The sequence below is a fragment of the Tetrao urogallus genome (assembly GCF_951394365.1).
Source record: "Tetrao urogallus genome assembly, chromosome: 1".
NCBI lineage: Eukaryota > Metazoa > Chordata > Aves > Galliformes > Phasianidae > Tetrao > Tetrao urogallus.
The window spans coordinates 144,411,374-144,431,755 of record NC_136813.1 but is presented as its reverse complement, the minus strand read 5'-3'; the positions used below and the strand labels follow the sequence as shown (position 1 = coordinate 144,431,755).

The following is a 20,382-nucleotide window of genomic DNA, read 5'->3' as shown; positions in this document are numbered from 1 at the left end:
TGTCAGAACTCGAGCAGCATCTTGGGGCTATTTCAGCAACACCCCGGGGAGCTGTGAGTCAGCTGGGCAGGGGAGGAGCTCCCATTTGCCAGGCTTTATCCTCGGTAGTGAGCTGAGTTCAGGGGCCCTGCTTGGCAAAGTAATAGCAATCTTTGACCTCTGTTGCTGCCTCTTGTCATTTCCACTGTCCAGATGGTGTATTCCTTGCCAGGAAGAACAGGACTCAGTTTGGCACTAAGCAGATTTGCAGTAATGGCAGCAATTAGGGGACCTGTCTGCACAGAGTGAGACCCTGCGCTGTGTGCAGTCCCATGTTGCTGCTGAAGAGATGTGGGTAGCATGTTTCTCTCGTCCTTGGTGCTGGCTTTAGTGGTGCTGTGCTCTGTGGGTCAGCAGCTCCTGCGGCTAATGTTTGTGCAGGAGAGGGATCATCTCCTCATATGCAGTAATATGAACTTATTGGCCAAAGTTCAGCGTGAAACTGAATCTTTACGTGACTTTTACAAATCCTAAATTTAAGATGAGAGCGTGTTAATGGTTTGCATTGGTAATTTAGAAATAATGCTATTGTGGAGCTTTTCATTATAACCAAACATATTTTTTTAGCCATAGTAACTTTAGAGTTTGGATTCTTTTAAGTGAAGGTCATCTAAGAGGAGGGCTGCTGCAGGAGCTCAGAAGTGTCACTGATGCAGTCTTGAATCACGGTTTAATAAAATGTTAAAATTCATTACTTTAGTTTCTAGTTTGTAACTTAAAGGATGACTTCTCATGCTGCTAACAGCACAGTTAAAGTTGGGGTTTTTATGTTTGGTTGAACACCACTTTTTGCAGATTGTAGCTTCATTATTAAAGAGATTTTCTTCTCGTGACTGTTACCGCAGCCTCACTCTGTAACATGACTCAGACCATTGGGAGATGAGGAATGTCAGCCCTGTTTTGATGGGGGCCATAATACAAAATGGCAGACTGTTCCTGTAAGGTTTGGAGTATTCACCTTATCTGTGCCGTGAAGGCTGTCTTGCTTCAGTCTCGTATGTTGACATTAATTACTACTACCCCCCCCAGCATCTTTATTTTATTTGCTCGGTCTTCATTGCATGAGATTAAGGAACAACAGAACACTGGCTGTCCCACTGCTGTTAGGATGAAGTGTGCTTTTCCCCAGCCACTTCCAGTTCCAGTACCTTGTTGGGTAGAATGTGTATCTGCAGACTGACAGCTGTATGACATACAGTCATGATATGAATTAAATAATCTCCAGGTGAGACAGCTGCATCCAAACAAGCATGGATTGCACGATTCTGGTGCTTGCAGAAGTGTATTGCCTGGAGGCTGCTGGTTATCTGGGTGTTTCTAGTAAGTCAAGAGAAAAGATTGAAGGGAGGAAGAGGCAGGCATTCATGCTTGCAGTGAAGTAACCTGCAGTTGCCCTTAGTCTCAAAGCAAATGCGTGTAAAGTCTGTTTCCACAGTACTAATTTGAGCTTTCTCCACAACCAAAATTCAGTTTATAATAGTTGGAATAGGAAAGAAGAAGAGACAGCGTGGCTGCTGCTGGCAGAGCGGTGATGTGCTCCTGGTTCATGTGTTTGCAGCTGGGAGGTGCAGAGGGCAGTGCTGAATCACATGGCATTGCCTGTCTGGCAGGTGTCTGCGGCGTGAGTAGAAGAACCAACTGTTCACTATTTTGGGTGAATGAGGTTGGCTGTTACTGCCAGTGGCCCCACGGAGAAGTCCACGCATCTGTTGATAAGCACTGCTCTGCATACTGGGCTCCTGAATGCTTACAGCCGCTTGCTGAAGTAGAGGAGTTTCTGCCTGAGCTTTGAGATAGCAGGAAGACAAGTTTTACCAAGAGGCTTGCTGATTTTAATCTTTAGATGTTGGCTGTCAGGCTTTGTCTGTGCCTCGCATACCTCTGTGTTCCTATGCAAGCACAGTCTTGGAATCCAGCAGTAAACTGATTTTTTTTTTTTCCACTCTCCTTCTCGGTACAGTGACAGAAACCTGGTAGCAAGGGTTTGTGTGGTTTGGTCTCTTGTGAGGATTAAGCACCCTTTCCATTAGCGGGGACGCCTCCTGTGCTGCAGAATCGGCCTTCAGGTCCAGGGATTTCCTCTAATATGTTGGATAAAGCCAAGACACTCCAGCCTACCTATGTCGGGATTGTGCCGCTTGCAGAGACTGTGGCAAAGCAAGGGAAGAGCTGTTCAAGCACATATCAGGATTCATACCACAGCTTGCGAGAAGGTTAGCAGTATCTGCTTTCTTCATTTTAGGTGCTGCATAATTGGTTTGTGTTGTTGTTGTTGTTGTTTTTTCCTTCCATGTAGAATCTGCCTGCTTTTTCTTTTTCTGTCCAGCCTGGGCAGTTGTCCAGATTTTGGGTTTCCCTATGACTCCTGTGACCTGTTGTTCCTGAGGGCGCTTGTAAGCATGACAGGATGAGGTCGGAGCCCTGTGTGCAGTGACATGCAGTGCTGCACCTTGGGACAATTTCATTTGTGTTTGGATCTTTACCTTTCCAAGTTTCAGTTTCTCTCTCTATGCCTGTAGAGCTCTTGTAAACAGTGTTTTAAGGCTATTTTATTGAAGTACGAAGGCTTATCGTGAAGTGGCAACTCAGTCTTGAAGGGGATAGAATATCATGTTTTAAGTTTCCATGTTGCGGTTTGCAGAGTGTGGAAGGAATGGCTTATGTATATCTGAGTAAGATTCGGTATTAGATAATTCTCGTACGAATTCACATGAATTTTATAGGGATTTGACAATTCTGAATGATTCTGTGTCAATTTTCAAGGAGTGTTATCTATGACAAGAATGAATTTGAAGAAAAGATTGAAAAGATGAGTCCAGACAGTGATCCATTCATAGTGAGCAACATAATAAACAGCAACCAATGGGAACTGGGAAAAGATTACAGGGTAGAATGACAGAACGTAACAACATGCCAGTGACAAATAAACAAGAGTTATATTTGTAAGAAGTAGTGGATTCATTACTGCAAGTGGAATTTTAATAAGGACTTGAAGGATTGAACAAAGGTCTTGAACACAGTGGCCTGAGAAGTAAGGTGATGAGTGATTTTAAGAGTGGGTAATGTGATCTGAGAGGAGAGAAAAATGACTTGCAATGACAATTTGGATCAAAAAGTAAAGAGTGGTCGAAGTTGAGAACAGAAAGTTGGATAGAATAAAGGCGTATTTGTTACAGGGAGATGGCTGCTGAGTAGAAGACCATTTTAGCAGTTGCATTTAGAGGATTCTTCTCTCACATATAGCTCTTGGACTACTGAGGCTGCCATGCAGAACTGTTAAGTTTCTACCCCTACTGTCATTCCCCATACCATGCCCCTTTATCAGATATCAGGAGTAATCGTTCTATTAATTATTAAGATATCACTATTTTTGTTGCTGGTTTTCACTGGAATACTCCTCGTAGAACAAGGGTAGAAACAGAAAAGAAAACAAAAGCCGAATTAAAATTTGGGACTAGTAAATCCTTTAGTATAAATGGTATTCCCAGGTGGCTTCTGTCTGCTCTGGAGACAAAGACCTGCTATACATCAGTCTTCAGAGGGAAAAACAAACCAGACCCAAACCCCCAAACTTGCAGCTGTCTTGTATTTGCAAGGCATTGATTTTCACAGAAGGTGAGCGCTCAGCCTTTGGATGTGCCAGGATACATCTTTCATCCAGTCACTAAATATCACAAGCATTCTACAGTGGGATCAAATGTAGAGTGAGGAAAATGTAATCTTATAGTACTGTAATCAATAGAGGAATGCTTGCTGCCATCTGAAGTTGAAGTGAATTAAGACCATTGAATTCTTGTATTTTGAAAAAGTTGTGTTGTCTCTGCAAGGTTCAACGATATTAATCAGCCCTCCCTCCATGCCCAACCACATGCCTAAAATTCATGATATTTTAATATGCAATGGAGAAAGCTTTTTGCTACCAGCTACCAAACAGGAAGGATAGGAAAGAGAAATGCATGCTGCCAACTTCTTTTATGTCAGAGGAGTGCAGAATAACCCTTTAGCTTTTCTGCGGCTCCGTTCAAGTCTCCTGTGATCTCAGGATGCCTTTTGTATTTATGCTGCAGCATTTGCTGTATTTTGCAGAGCCAAATCTTAGAGGCAGCGGAGAAGCAGAGGGAATCATATGTGAGCCCTTACAGAAGCTACGGAAGTCACTAATTAACACTGAGCTGAATGAAATTCTAAGGACCGTTGTACCTTATTTTTGGCAAAAAATGGAACAGCTTAATTTTGTTACCATCAAGGACAGAAAATTAATTTCCTTCTCTCCTCACATTTTACCACCCACAAATGGGTGGGTGTCACTTTGCTTTCACTTCTTAGTAAAGCCAAGCAAAAAAAGAGGTGTCTGCATTGTGCTGACAAGGTTCACTCCTATTTGCTTTGTGATCTTATGAGAAGTAGCTATCTGGAATAAATTTTATCTTGTTTTATTATCTTTGGAAAACATGCTATTCAGAATCTGATTTAGTGTTTTTGGTTTTTTTTTTTGAAGTGGAACTTGACATAAAGTGATCTGGAACTTCTGATCCTTTCCACACACAAATTCAAAGGACACGTGCTTGTATTTTTCAAAGTACATGTTGGAGCAGTTATTTGTAAAATTCCTAGAATCCAAAAATCCATAAACATGTTTTCCATCAAACAGTGCCTTGGAGTGGTTTAGTTTTCAAATACCAGAGTTTAGTTTGCAGCTCTTAGGCCTCTTAGCACAACGGGGTGGGAGCTCCTGATGAAAGGCAGGAGGAAGGAATTGCAAGCTTTAGAAAATTCCAGAAAGCTTCTCTAAAGCTGATGAGCACTCATGGCTCTGGTGTAGAAGTGAACGCTTCCAAAAGCGAATTCCAACTTTTCTACCTCTTTGCAAAGTCTTTTGTTCATTGCTCTCAAGCTTTTATTTTGGGAAGTCCTCGCGTCAAAAAATGCTCAATGTGACTGAGAGCCTGACAGTGAAATTCAGCTGTCTTTTTCCAAGATTTGTGTATCGGGGCCCCAGCACGAACAAGTTACTGCAGGCCATCTGATCTGTGGTAACTGCGTGCACATTCTTGGTCCGCAGCAAATGTGAGGTAATTTGAGTTAGCTTAGCCTTTGATTAAACTATTAATATCTGTTCAGCACTTTGAAGAGATCAGGAGTCGTGCAAGTGCTTGTTAATATTTAGCTTTCTTCAGGAGCGATCTAGGCCTCATTGTCCTAATTCCCAAGACCTGAAGGTAAGGCTGCTGGGTGGCCCGTGCCTCTTCCAGCAGAGGGCAGAAGAACCTGCCCACAGGGATGGGGAGGCTTCAACTTCAAGGGCATCCCCAGCAAGAGAGTGCATCCCAGGCATCTCGCAGAAATGTGGGCTGGCCTTTTTCTGTCAAGGTTGAGCGGTGTTTTCCTCCTTCAGGGTGAACCCGAAGATGCTGGGGGAGATGTTAAAGCGATGCCTTCTGCAAATACATGGATAAGGATCATCAGAAACCAGTCACAAAATGTCACTGCAGCAACTCTGAGCAACGGCCTCACGTATCCCAAAATTCAGAACGGTGTAGGCAAATATGACACAGAAAAGCATAGAAAATGTAACAAATATATGGGAGGTTAACTCGTTGGCTTTCCTTTTTGCAAATCCAGAGGTACAGCCAGTGTGTATGGTTAGTCTCTGTAGCCTTGTTCTGCAGCCACTCTGCAAATGCATGGCACGGTGAAGGTAAGTTAGTGAGGTATTAAGGTAAAGTGGCTCAAAGTTGGCAGTAAGCAGGCAATTTATTTCTATTAAATCCCCAGTGTGCTTCATTTGACTTTGAAGACTAGAGGTGTTTCAGGGTATTTGTTAATTTTGTGGCATAAGTCATCAAGAGTGGGAAGCTTCAGGAAAGGGTTAACATTGACTGACCAGTGTTTTCATAAGTCAGTCTTTATCAGTGGAAAGCGAGTCATCACTTTATCCCTGAAGCTGAATTCACATATTTTTTTTGGTCCTGCTGCCCTAATGTGTTTTTAGTTTTTTTGGATATGACATGTTCTCCCCTCTTGGAGTTTACTGAACTATTCCTGTCAGTGTAATGATCCCCAGCTGTTGCTTTAGCCCTAGCTATTTTCATGCTGGGAATGGGGGGAGGAGGAGGAGGAGAGGGGCAGAGGCTAACTTGTTTACCTCGCAATGATCTAATTCATTTTTTCAGAAAAGATCTACTATAATAGTTTTCGTTTGCACAAAGTAGTGCTAAAAGGAATGAGTTTCAGTCTCAGACCTGCAGGAGTAAGGAGATGTAAGGACTCAACATGTGCAGAAATGAAAAGAATATAAAGTGGGTGCAGTGCAAGGAGTGCAGCTGTCAATAGCATTTATGCAGACAATGCTTTGAACTGGTAATGATACCAAGTAAAATTTGCAGTATTTTCCTGCCCCATCAACTGGATTTTCTTCACAGTTGAGCTGAGAGCTTCATGTTCAACAGCCGTAGTGCTGGGGCACTGATATTCCTAGCAACAAGAAAATATTTTTATAAAGCTTGAAAAAGACATACAGCCTTGTAATTATTGCTTTTTTGATAATTATTTGTTTTTCTGTATTTTTTTAAGAAAAGATCTGTGTTTGTACTTTTAAGCAGCTAATGATTGATGCTTAGACTTCCTGGCAGCTGTTGAAAAGTAGATGCTTTTTTTGAAAACAAAATTGTAGTGCTTAAGCTCAGATTGCCTGTTTTGCATCCAGAAACAACTTCTGGAGCTGATATGCTTGTTTAGAGCTCTTGCCAGACAGATGTCACTGCAGCTCTCCTTCCCAGAGAAGATAAGGGCCGGTGACAGTTGCTCATGTCTTTGAGATCCACATCAGGCTGCCCATGTAAATCTAATTGTGGTCCTTTCATCAACTGTGAGATATGTCACTACTCACCTCAGATTTTTCAGCATTCTCTCACTCCTGTAAATCATTGATTAACGACTTAAAGAATATCTAAACCAAAAAATAAGTGCCTGTTTTGATCTTTCATTTCAATGCCCTGACTCCTATCTACCCAATCTTTTCTCAGCATCAAATTACTGATCTTGTCACCTGCTGCATCAATAAATTTTGATTCAAAATTTAAAGCAACATATTTCTTGGCAAGAACTTCTGCAGCCTATGGTAGAAAACAGAATATGGCCCCTGACATAGCTTAAGTTTATTTAACAAAGAGATACAGTGAGTCCAGATGGGCAAATCCTGTTCCTTCTCCTTGCAGGAGGCCTCTCAGTGGATGCATAATCTAATTAATGGCATAATTTAAAGCAGAACTCATGGCTCTTTTTTGCTTTGCTAACTTGGGCTAGTGGATGTATATGCGATGTTCTGCTTTGTTGTTATGTAAAATTTACTAGCATGGAGTATCTGAAAGAAAGAGCAGACCTGCAGTAGTTGAAGTACATTACAGTACAGTGATTACGAGTCAGAACCACTAAATGTTTTTTGCTGATCAGTGTATTCAGAATTTTTCTCCATGTTCAGTGAGGTGTGTAGAACTGTAAGAAGGCTTATATGATGTAGTAAGTATTCTTCCAAGAAAATCAAGGCTCAAACTTTCTAGCCTGCAATTCTGCCATCGGAAGTTAGACTGAGCCTGATGAAGTTAGTAAGGAATGTGTGAGAAAGTCAATGACAGGGAGGGGACGTTCAGCTTGGGGCATGGATTCCTTCCTAAATTGATGGTGAAAATTGATGACATCCAGGCTTTCTGGACAATCTCGTTTTAATTCAGCTTTTCAAAAGTAAACAGCTGTAAAGAAAATCTTTGTAAAAAAGGCAACTACTCAAAAGTTTTAACAGATTGTTGATAACTGTTTTTCCTCCATGGTAGATGCAGGCATCATATGTTGCAGCTGTGCCTACAAAGACCTTGTTCTGAGGCCTCCATGCCCAGAGGCAGCGCACAGAGCTGAAGCTCACAGAGTCTGAGGGCCCAATACTTCCCCCAACTTCTCTGCTGCACATCTGATTGATAACCTTCTACACAGGCACACTTGGCAGGGCACAAACATTTTGCACGGCTGGGCTGTTGTGCAGAACTGAGGGATGGACACCCTTTGGCTGTCTGAGAGAACAGATCTGCTTTCAGCTTTCTCCATGTGAAGTTTATTTGTGCTGCTTATTATTTCTGTAGTATTAAATGCATGGAGAATACAGCTGTGGGTTATTTGGGTAGGAATCGCATGGCGTAGGAGCTATGTTCTTTCATTGCTTATCTCAGCAAATTGCGCAGCAGTGCTGGAAGCCAGACCATATACACGCCCTTCATGTCATTTGGTCATCATTGCAAGCAGCATGTAACCTGTCCCTATTTCAGTTCTGATGCTTTCGTTCTTATTTTGGTGCCCCTGTCAAAATGCTCCATGTGATGCTTTTCTGATGCTCTTTTTCTTCATTTTCACTTTCCAAAGCTTTCACACTTCTTTCCGCATGATACTTATGAATGGATATCCCAAGCCTGCTTGCAGCTTACCTCCTTTTCCATGCTCAGATCTCAAATTGTGCCATTCGGAAGTGACAGATGACATTTTACGAGTAGATACTAAACTAACAGTGCCTTTGTGCCTCACTGAGAGACTTTCCCAACTGCTAATAATAGTTGTCACATTGACTGTAGGCAGTTCAGTACAAGGATGGTGTCTTCAGGACCGACATGACTGTGAATCTAACTACAGCGGTTTGCAAGTGCAGTCACCACGAAGCTATCTCTGCTGCCTCTTCACTGCAAGGAGCAACGGAAAGGAAATGTGTCTGCCCTTCACTTGCTTTGTTCTGAACATTAGCAAAAGCTCACCTCTGACAGCGGATCAGGCAGTGTGGGGGTACCTGCTGCTCCTCTGTGGCCTTCAGCAGAACTCTGAGCCAGCAGGAGCTATTGAAACACCCGCAGAATTTGTCCACCAGGCTGAAGTCAAGTGGTCACACAAGCTGCTGTAGTCTGTTGCTTTTGGGTGTTTTTTTTCTTTTTTTTTTCTTTTTTTTTCTTTTTTTTTAATTTTGCTGGTTGACTTTTTGCACAAAATTATATTATTTAGGTACTTACAGCAATGATGGCACTTAAGAAGCACATGAAGTCTATAGCCCCTGATCTGTGTTTAAGGTTGTGGAACTTCTCTTATGCAAAAAAAAAAAAAAAAAAAAGCTCAACACCCAAACCAAAGTGTTCTGGAGATCTAAAGTCTAGACATTTGCAAGGAAGCAATATGCAAAGAGAAAGCAAAAAGTAGCAGACAGGTGTGTATGATCACAGTTGAGCTTGAGGGGATTTTATGTGCTTTTTGTGTGTAAAGTGAACTCTGAGGATCAGCTTCCATACCGTGCTGCTGTGGAGGAACTGACTTCTACTGTACAGTGTACAATACACAATGACCATAGCTGAAACTTAGAACTTTTCCACAAGTACAAACACAATGACAGTAGAATTTCTGTCCCTTGACTGTAAAGAATGCAGCAAGTTGTTGCAGTAAAAAGGTGGGGATCTTTATTCAAACCTCACTTTTATACAATCTAATAGTAATAGGACGAGGGGAAATGGTTTTAAACTAAACAAGTGAAAATTTAGGTTAGATATTAGAAAAAATTTTTTACTCAGAGAGTGGGAAGACACCGGCTGCCCAGAGAAGCTGTCGATACCTCATCCTTGAAAGCACCCAAGGCCAGGTTGGATATGGACCTGAGCTGCCTGATGTGGACTTGAGCTGCATGATGTGGTGAGTGAGAGCTGGAACTAGATGATCCTTAAGATCCCTTCCAGCCTAGGCTGTTCTGTGATTCTATGTCATGGCTGTGGCATATGTTCTTTGAGGAAACAGCAAAGATGTTTTTTTCATGAGGAAGTGCAGTAGTTCCTTGTAGCATCTACCTGAATTTCTAGCTAAAAGAGGATGCTGTGATTTGGACAGTAGCTGGTGGCAGGAATGCTAGGTGGATAGGGAATGCCCTGAGCTTGTATTTTGCGTGCAGTATGTATGCTGGGCAAACCCCAATTTGTTTCATGTCCTGTGAAGTAACTGTCAGCACAGTCAAACAGACTGAAGCTGGGAGAGGGATGCTAAAGCCAGCTAATTTAAAATTATAAAGACCCACTTTCCAAGATCCCTTTTTAATCAGTTAATTAATTCTTCCAAAGAAATGCTGGTTTTGTGTTTGAATTTGCATACTTCAAAGTCCTTTTTTTCTACCACTTATGAAAAAAAGCATTTGCTTTAATTTGCATTTGGTTTCCACTTCTTCAAATAAGAAAATCTTAGAAATGTAGAAATGATTCCTCAGTTTGGTGGAAAACCCAATAATACAGCTCATATGTCTAAGGATCCCATCTTTTTGTACAGAAATTCTGTGATGTCTTCACCAGGAGGTAGTTTCTGTGAAGGGAGCTGAGAAATTCTATCTGTAGAGGGTGCCCTGAAGTAGAAGGAAGGCTGAATTTCTGGGCCAGTGCAGTCCTTGAGAAGTGTTCGGGGAAGGTTTGGCCTTGATGTGAGAGGCTGGTAGAGCACAGGAGCTCTGTGTGCAGCAGAAATTGAGCTGTAAAGGAAAAATGCGCTGTCGCGTCTCTTGTTGCGGGAAGAGGCATGGAAAGCTTTTCCTCATTAAATCTAATATGATAAACGTGTGTAATCAATCGTGCGTTTTATGACTTGGCATTCTCTCAAGAATTGATTTTTCTTCTGCTTAATAGGAATGCACAAACGTGTTGTCCCTTGAACAAGGGATTTAAAATAGTCTGAAAAATCGCTGAGATTCTGTTGTTTCTAAACATTCTTTTACCTGTCTCCTGTATAATTTTTATACAAAACAAAACAAAAAAAACTCTGATGTCTTGGCTTTAAGGGAAATAAGATTGTTGGAGCTCTTACTTCTTATAGGCAGAGATGCCTCTGTACAAGAATGAAATGAAAAAAGTACAAGTGTGTTTTCCCTAATGCAGCTTGCCTTTTGTTCTGTCTCTTTAGGAGACAGCTGTAGATCTGACTGTCAGGATATGTCTGTCTGTTCCTTCTTTTTCCTTCATTCGTCCTCATCTGCCACGTCACGTTAAGTTATCTTGGAGAATTTCTTTCTGGGGTCTTTTTTGCAAGGTGGCTAATGGCAATGTTGGTTCTTTCTTGTTTGTTGTTTCATGGAAACATATAAATCAGTATAGACTTGTGATTTGACTTCATGTGGCAAGTTGGGAAATTCTCTATGAAGTCAGAATTTTCCCTCAGGGCTTCCCTTCCAGCTATAGATAGCAACAATGGATATACAGATGACATCAACAAGCACTCATCACAGATAATAGGAGGTAGTTACGTACTTACTGTCTCATGATACTGATGTGTCAATTTTAGTAGACCTTTCCACCTAGGTATTTTGTTACAGGTCATCCTGTTGGATCATGCATGGTAGCCAGATTCCATAGATAGGGATATGTGCCTGGCTATTCACATCCTTGCTTTTCATCTAACCAGTATTTCTGGGACTAAATAATTCTATAGGAATGGATACATTGCACAGAAGGAAGATCCACTTTTCCTGTTGATGAGCTTGTTGCACACTTTTACATGTTGCATATTTCACTAAAAATGCCAGCTTCATTTGTCAAAGGCCTATTTTAACAGTTTCAGTGAGTGCTGAAGTGGGCTATTAGGTGTGGGCTGTTAGAGTGGGCTTCTCTGTGTTAGATGGAAAGACTAACGTACTAACATATCTCATATGTACAATAATATGAAATATATCTACCTGACTCAAAATGCTAGTAAGAAAACAAAGCTTACGTTGCATTAAAAAGCAATGAGCAAAATTTCATTAACCACCTCAAGATTGTATGGAATTGCAGGAATTTAAACAAACTAGGAAGGAAGAAGGTAAAGGCAATTGCTGTAAAATCCACAGCAACTGCTGGTGTTTCTTTTAAACGAACATAACAAGAAATGTGCAGAATTTGGTGTAACTTTTGGATTGCAGTAGTAATAAAGTTGTGCATCTATTCAGTGTCACATATGTGAGCAGTACCTGCGTAGTAAACGTGTCTGTGAAATTGAAGACTGAGTTTGTAAACTTCTGAGCCTATGGACCTGTTCTTCCTTCCGCACCTGCACATTGCACCACTGTAGAACTGCAGTGCTGACTCAAGCCTTTGAGAAGCACCAAACAGGATTTGGTCCTTCCTTGAGGTTAGATCATGTTATGTCATTACACTTCTACCATGCTACTGCTTTTGTCTGTTTGGTAATATTACCTGGTCACAAAACTAGAATTGCTGTGAATGATGGCTTTGTCGTTGAAATTAATATTAAAATTTAGATTAGTTTGATTTTGGCATTGTGTTGAATTTGATATTGAAGCCTCAAAAATGACCTGGTAAGGTGGTTCTTCTGTGCTCAGTGGTGTGTGCAAGCTACCCTGTGGTAGTGTGTGAGGATGGAGAAGATCCTTTTGCTTTTGGTTTTGTATTTGCTTCTCATTCCATATTCTTTCGGGACCAATTTCTTCTGTAGGTTGGGATCTTTGATTCTGCTACATGAGTGATATCAAAGAATCCATATTTGTGTAACTGCACTAAAAGAGTTAATGCCTCGTGACATGGACTCATTAAATGATAACACATGCAAGTATGTCCTCATACTTTAAAAACATTTTGAAAGATGATTCCTATTTCATACTTCTCTTCCAACAGCGTCTTCCCAACAAAAAGCTTTTGCCTTGTCACTGAATTTTGTTTCTGGCATCCGGAGCCAGGCCTTTGGGCCACCGCTATGCAGCATCTCATCTGTCAGCAGGCCTCTGGGGACTGCATGTCTTGGTTGTGATCGTATACAATCCAATAACACTTTGAGCTGTAAAATTCTACGGAAACTTTGAAGAGAATGATTTTATCAAGAAACCAGCTCTTCTTGTCCTGAGAGTGAAAGCTGGTTTATTTTCTCTCTTCCTTCTCTTTGTGTTCTTAAATGTCCAGCTGAGATGCCCAGACTCATGCCTTTTCTATACTTATCAGCTGCTTTTAAAAAGCTTTTTGAAGTGCTGAATGGAAAAAAATCTAGCACTGCATGACCCGCATTGCATCCCTGGATTACTGCTTGCCCACCTACTGTGAAATATTCTGATGGTTGTAGCTTTGGAGGTGGAGGATCTGTTCTGTTTTTTTGAGAATTGCATTCCTGTTCCCATATGTACAATGAGTTGTGCTCTCAAGAGAATAAGAAAAGGTGGTCGTGAGAAAGGTTCCAAGTCCTTTGTACTTGAAGTGCCATTGAAATGCCGTTGAAGTTCAACCTCCTGGTTGGCCTTGTGTCAATGTGCATCTGTCCTTGGGCAAGCTGGGTAAGGAGGTTGTCAGCACTCATATGTATCACCCAAATTGTATGAGACACCTGCCCACCTAAGCATATTGCAGCTGGATGTGCTGATTGCTGCAGTGCTGCTAAGAAATTGTTTGTTCACAGGACCTGCAGCAAGGATCCAGTCGGATGCTGGTTTTGTTTCCTGTTCAGGAGGTGTGGCCCAGACCTCCTCCTTGGCTGCAGCGAGATGGACCTCAATCCTGCCTCGCATGAACAGGCGAGCGCAGCATGAATAGAAGTCAGTGAAGTATGCCTCTAGTGCAAAAAGTCCTTGCAGCAGTTTGAGAGACTAAACCAATTCTCCATCTTGCCTTCCCAAACCAAATTTTTGCCATAGTATGGTTGCTAAGGAAGAGATGAGGAAACTGCCTGCATTTTAATAGCAGCTGTTGTTGCTGCAGCAGAGAAAAGAGGTAGTGAAATGTGAGATAATCTCACGTAGTAAAGAAATAAACTTCTGCTTAACAGTCCCTTTGCTCAGGCTCACTCCAAGCTGTTCTTGTAAATGCATCCAAATGAATCTAATCACAGGGATGCTGTTTGCAGCACCAGTGGCTGCTTGCAGACTGACGATCAGCTGTGCACTCTGCTGCTTCTCCTTCACCTCGCAGAGGGACACAGATTTTTGGCAGCCCCTTGCCTGGGTAGCAAACTGCCATATAATCCCTGCAGTTTGGGTGTCATTTACAGTCTGCTTCACTTAAATGCTTCTCTGCTAACTGCACAGTCTGCTTAAATGCAAAGCCAGCGTGTGTTTCCCATCAGCAGTTAGTGGATTAAAACGCTGTTAGCCTGAGAAAATTGCCCTTAAAACGGGCCCCAAAGTTGGCTTTTCTTTGTTGGCACCCAGCTTTCTAGCAAATTCCACGTCATGGGCCACTGTAGTCAACCGCACAAAAGGCAGCTCTGAAAAAATTATCAACCTGAGCAATATGAGAATTATTTTCAAAATTCATTTTGACCACTGTGTACTCACTCATTGGTCACAGACTCATAGAGCTGTCATCTTTTGTAGCTTCTTGTTGACACCTCAGAATAGCACCCTTTGCTGCCTCAGTCCAGAACGGTTTTGCTGTTGAAGGTGGCCACGTGCTCTTCTTGCTGGTGTCTGACCTGGGATGTAATCTGGCTTCCCCTTGAGGCATGGAAGGGCTGATGCAAGTCAGCCTTTCTGTTGTAAGCAGGAGCAGCCAAAATAGCGCTGAGAGCGTTTGTGGTCTCGGGGGAAAGCTTTCTCCATACATCTCCTAGTGATTGAAATTGTCATAAACCAAAGATACAATGTCCACTGAAACCAGGGGTTGATGTGCTGCATATTCCACAGCTGCTGGTCACATGTGACTATTTAATGTAGCAGAAGCTAGGAAAAAATTCTTGATGTAATTAGAATGGCTGCTGGTGGCTGAGGGATGGCTTGAATGGGGCTTTGCCTCTCAAAGCTGTGTTAACATGCTATCATATTGAAGTTAGTGTTACACAAATAGCTGCAATGGTTTTCCTCACTAGCTATCCCATGCTGTCAAACCCTTCTTGTACTTCTGTATATCGTAGTTGAGCTGGTTGCATTCCAGCTGTTTGGTGTGACAGCTTGTGTTCCTGCTGTCCTGGGAATGGGGAGCGTGCTGCAACTCTAGGCTCTCACATGGGTGTGCAGAGGTGCTGAGCACTTATACGTAAAGCAACGTGGCCCATAATGAGCCTTAAAGTGCATGGTTTGCTTTTCACTGCTTTGACTTAATGCCTTGCACTTTCCTCAGTTATGGTAATGAGGTTCGGCTAATTTCACTTGCTCTTTGCTGGTTTCTCTTTCCAGTTCCAATTGTGTGACTTATCGATTGGGTTGCAAGGAGGAATTTTTACATAGGGCAAACTGCAATCACCGACTTTGAAAATCGATCAGCAGTCTCCACCAGCAACCAGGCAACCAGCCAGCACATGGCTCTGGTCTCTGTGAGCCCTGCTCACTCCGTTGCTGCACTGGGCTGCATACTCTGCCTGCCCTCCCTTTGCTTAGGCCACCTTCAGGGTCTGTGGGGTTTCCTTAGGAGAAAAGGTTGGCAGAAATGGGGATGCTGCCATCCTCATTGCTGCACACCTCTCATTGCTGGTTACAAGCAACAGGAAATACAGAATATTTTTTTAATTTGTCGTTGTAAATCTGTCATGGTATGTGACATAGGCTTGAAGTATTTTTTTCTCCTAAGGAGTTGAGATGCAGAGACTGTGGCCTAGTTTCAGCAGCCCTGTGCACGCTGTTACGCATGCAGTGTGCTTTAGAAGTTGAGGAGCTTTCAGGTAGGTACACCTAGGGGCAGACACGCTGTTGCAGATATAGATGGCAAGCTGCAAAAAACAACTTTACTCATCATAAATATTTGTTCTTACCGCTGCTTACTGCTGAGGCACCCTGTTACTATGGTCAATGTGGGTGCAGTGTGGGTGCAGTCTCTGTTGCCACCGACCATTAGCAGACAGTGCCCATGAGTTCAGTGTTCTGCAGTTCTGTGCTAAGACGAACAGAAAGTGGTCACAGCTTGCTCTATTTCTTTAAAAGCTTTACTAAGTAGGTAGTGTTGCAGTGTTGTCTGTTGCTACACACTCACAGAAGTGCTGCTTTTCCCTGCTTCTAAATGGCTGCCAACAACTCACTGTACCATCTTCCAGATGCTCTGGAAGCATAGCCATAGAATCATTTGAGTTGCAAGGGACCCCTAAAGGTCATCTAGTCCCAACTTCCCCTGCAGTGAACAGGGGTGTGTCTTAGTCATTCTCAAAGGAGTCCATTAGAGACCTAGAAGCCTTGTCCAAATTTGAGTGTATTTCAAAACTTATGAAATAGATCAGACATTCTCATTTTCTGGTGGGAGGATCAGACAAGGATGCAAAGCTTAGAAAATGTTACACAGACATGAGTTTTATGAGAGACGTGAGTTATTTTCCAGCCAGCAGATATATGCTCTTTCCTGACTTGGAAATTAATATAAAGTTTTAACTGCGGGTTTAAAGGAAACAGGAGATGGTTGGTTTGTGATTGAAAGACTTGCACTCGGTCTGTCTTTGAGTAACTTTGTATTTCTCTGGTCATTCTAGACCCTTGGCTGAGCTCCACATGGAACAGCCTTGGATTGGTTCTTGGGACATCTGTTAATCTATATATAGGGTTCACACACTTGCACACGTAAACAGGTGATCTCCTAAATATACAAAATGGTGTTTGGAACTCTGAGTACTTATTTAAACCAAATGAATTCAGAAGTGAGCTGAATTAATCCTTTTTTTTTTTGCCCTCCTCCCAGAATAAACTGTATCGGGAAAAAAAGTGCTAATTGTAAGTTCTGCTTAATATGTGTATACATTTACTAATCCCAGGCATTGCCTAATAGCTATTAAAAATATCCAGAAAATGACCTTTTTCCTACTCGTTGGTTTGGTCCTCTTGACAATTGCTACTTCTTGCTGTGAGGGGATGTGGTGTTTAAAAATAATAGGTGCATAAAATGAATAGAGAAAAAGGGTAGCAGATGGTAACTGATATAGAACTAAGTTATATTTGGAAAATTCATAAGGGAAGCTGAATTCGGGAAGGGATTTTTGAGCTGTTTGTGAAGTTCGTGTTCTGTCTGACTGACAATGATTTCTAATAAGTCTGGTAGTACTAGGGAGGTTTCAGAGGAGTGAAAGAGAAGTAGAACCTTGCACTGCTAGTGAAAAAGTGAGAATGAGTAACCAGAGGGTGATCTAATATCAGTTCCAGGGGGAAAAAGCTATGGAAAATTTGATAATCTAAATAAGAGCAGCGGTATAATCCTATTATGCAGCTTTTCCATTTTAGGAGAGCAGGTCTGCTCAAGCACAATTTTGTTGTTTTGATACTGGAAATTTGGTTTCCAGGGCTGTTGCCTGGGTGTAACAGACTTGTGTAAGTTCTCTAACGTAGTGCAATATGTTTTAGTTTCTAAAAGTGTCTTTGAATATAATGATGTCGTGCTTAAGTGGTTTAAGAGCTGCCTGTAATCAAAGGAGGTAGAGTTGCTTGTTGGGATCAGCTCATCATGGCCTGGAAACAAGCGCTGCTAAAGGTGTGGAAGGAACAAAGATTAGTGAAGTCATAAATGATCTTAGTGATGGTTTAAAAAAAAAAAAATAATATAGGCAAATGGGGACAGTTGGGTGAAATGTGCATAGCTACAGGTGTGTACACCAAGGAGCAGAAAATTCCGTCTGCATCTGAGTGGGAGAACTCATCTCTGAATGTCCTAGTGCTGGGGAAAAGGTGAGTCAGCTGGGGAGGTAAGTGGTGGAGATAGCTGGCACAGTGAGGAAGGCAGGGGGTCCCACCAAATAAATAGCCAAGTGGCAAAACCAGCTGACAGATACACTGCTAGATGTGTGAGTGGGAAGAAATGAGTAATGCTGAGCTTATCTGAACTTAAAGCTAGGGTGGTGGATGCTATAAGTCACTGCTTAGCTGGTGTACATTTGGTAAGATGTGCTAGTTTAGGGTATAGAAATGAGCCCCCCAAATGGCTTAGGAGTGGAAAAAATGTCGCATAGTGAGAGTTACCTGGCAGGGCTGAGACTGCTTGCAGGAGGATGAGGTCTCGCCTCCTCTTTGTGTTAGTGCTAGCAACAACCCAGCCATGCAGGAGCACTCCTGAACCCCCTGAGAAATCCTTTGGCTTAAGTAAGAGAAGGGAGGTAGCTGGGTTGAACACTGTACGCGGAAGTGCTTTCAGATGTAGGAATTATATTCACATTGTTGTAAACAAAAAAAAAAGAAAAACAAAAAAGAATGTTGAGAGCCATTGGAAGCTGGAGCTAGGCAAGTTCGGCCTAGCTGAGGTGAGGATGATTAGCTGCTGTGCAAGCAACCACAGAAGTGATGGGGTTTTCATCTTTCGCCAACTTCACATGAAGACCAGATGCCCTATTGGAAGGTGTAGCTCAGTTTAATGCAAAGGGCAGACGGAAGGTTTAAGGAAACAGGTAAAATGGGCTGATGTATGCAAGTAGGTGAAGTGCCATCTTCTGCTTAAGCTTTTTGATCTCTGCTTTAGGGTGTGTACAGTATAAATTTGGGTGTAGTGTAGGAAATGAATGTACTGGACCAAAAGAATACTTAAGAAAGGAAGTGTAAGGGTTGTAATAAGATTGTAGAACAGTTTTGTTCTCTGGTGGTTCTGCTGCATCTGTGTGGACTTCTCTTAAGTGGACTATACAACGTGAACTTGACAGAGAAATTGAAGTTTAAACAAGGAAGATGCCTTGCTATTCATGCTGTTTTATCTTGAGTGTGCTTAGGAGCTTGGGCTTGACTGCAGATGAGATTCGGTGTCTGTTCTCTCAGGTTGTCCTGAATTGATGCGTGTGTGTGTGTATGTTTCTTTGCTTTTGCAAGATACCTTTTGTATGGAAGTTGCCCTTGAACATTTGTAAGGACAACTTCTACAATTTTGCTTTGATTATATAGTTTGAATGGAAACTGCTGTTAAAATCTAGCTGCTGAAATTATGAGTGAACTGGTCATTTGCATTTAAAAAAAAAAAAAGATAATTGCATTGTACACAGGTAATGCATATATTCTGTTGCACTCCAGTAAGTAGAGGACATTCTGGTGATGAGGGATTCCTTCTGCTGTGGGATAAGGACTCTTGTAGAGATAGCCATGATATTTCATTTTCATGAGATGTTTGTGAAGGTGAAAGAATTTCTCAGTTGAGGAAGGAAATTGGTCCTGTAATTTAGAGAACCTAATGACCCATAATTTTCTCAGATCAATTTAATCTGCACAAAGTAATTTGGGTTTTTAGGAGTCATTAGCAGTTGGAGTGTCACTCTGGTTTTATTGGAGTACTGTCAGACAGCGTTCTTCTGTTTGTTTTTTAATATTAATGGTTTGTAAGACCTTGATGCTCTAGAAAGAATTGAGAAACAGCCCTGGCTGTGCACATTTTTATCACCCTGCCAAGACCCTTTGCAACTTCCTCCCCTCGTTACCCACAGCAGAACACGGAAACCTCGATGCTTGCAGCCACTTCTGCAATTGCAGCGGTGCAGGGCAGTGCGGCGGGAGGGGGTCTGCTTGTTCTGCTGCTCGCTGAACATCCAAAGAAGAAAACGATGCATTTGAAAATGTGTGCTCAATTGCTTCTCACACTGATGGTTTTCCTTCTCTTCCCTGTCTCTGCTGTTGTGCAGTGCTGCAGTTGAAGCTCCAGCAGCGACGCACACGGGAGGAGCTGGTGAGCCAAGGGATCATGCCGCGTAAGTATCACTTCAGCTCTTTCTCTTGATGTTTTTGTGCTTGTTTTTGAGCTGAGACTGGTTTCATGTACGATTTGAAAGATCTAATTGTCCGTTTCTGAGTGAACAACATCATATACAGGAGCCCCACCCAGTTCCACCGAACTTTGTCCTTGGTTGGTACTCTAGGTATGGGGCCTCCTTTGATACCAAGGAGCAGAGTAAATGGCTTCAAGTGTAACCATACCCCAAAAGAACATTTGTGTTTGATTGTAGCGGAGACAAGTCTCCTGGAGAACGTGCTGTTAGAAGTGTCATATATTCTTGATGCATGCTGGTAATCGCTCTTCTAACAGGCTTCCTGCCTTTGCAGTTTCTGTTCTTGTTTGTCAGCTCCTCAGACCTCTGAGGCAGCTTTAGCTTTGTATGTTCATATCCCACAAACTTGGTCCAAACTGACAGTGCGTACAAGATGTTAACGCGGGAGGAGGCATGTTTTATGTTTGTAGCTAGAAAACAAGGCCAGCAAGGGACCTACGGGCATCAGCTAGTTGCCTTCCTGCAAGGGAAGGCAAAATCTGCAGAGCCAGAGAACTTCAGTATACTTGCCTGGGTGGATGCATTGGATGTCCCTTGAGTGAAATAAATTCACTGTCAGGTGGAGAAACAAATACTTTTGTTTTGCTCCCTGCCCTGTCCCACGCGCATCGGTGCCTCTGAACTGAATGGTATGTAGGTAACAACCTGAAGCAAGACCAAAGAACAAGTGTTTAG

General features: G+C 42.2%; 1 protein-coding gene across 1 annotated transcript in view; it reads left to right on the top strand.

The window, feature by feature from the left end:
- The window catches only part of MRTFA (myocardin related transcription factor A), a gene marked incomplete at its 5' end in the record, with an annotated part of 95,104 nt that overhangs the window by 48,824 nt on the left and 25,898 nt on the right, over window positions 1–20,382 (top strand). The window contains one exon of the mRNA XM_079532827.1: window positions 19,564–19,629. Within this exon, the coding sequence (XP_079388953.1) occupies window positions 19,564–19,629 (66 nt within the window). The remainder of the gene's footprint in view (window positions 1–19,563; window positions 19,630–20,382) is intronic.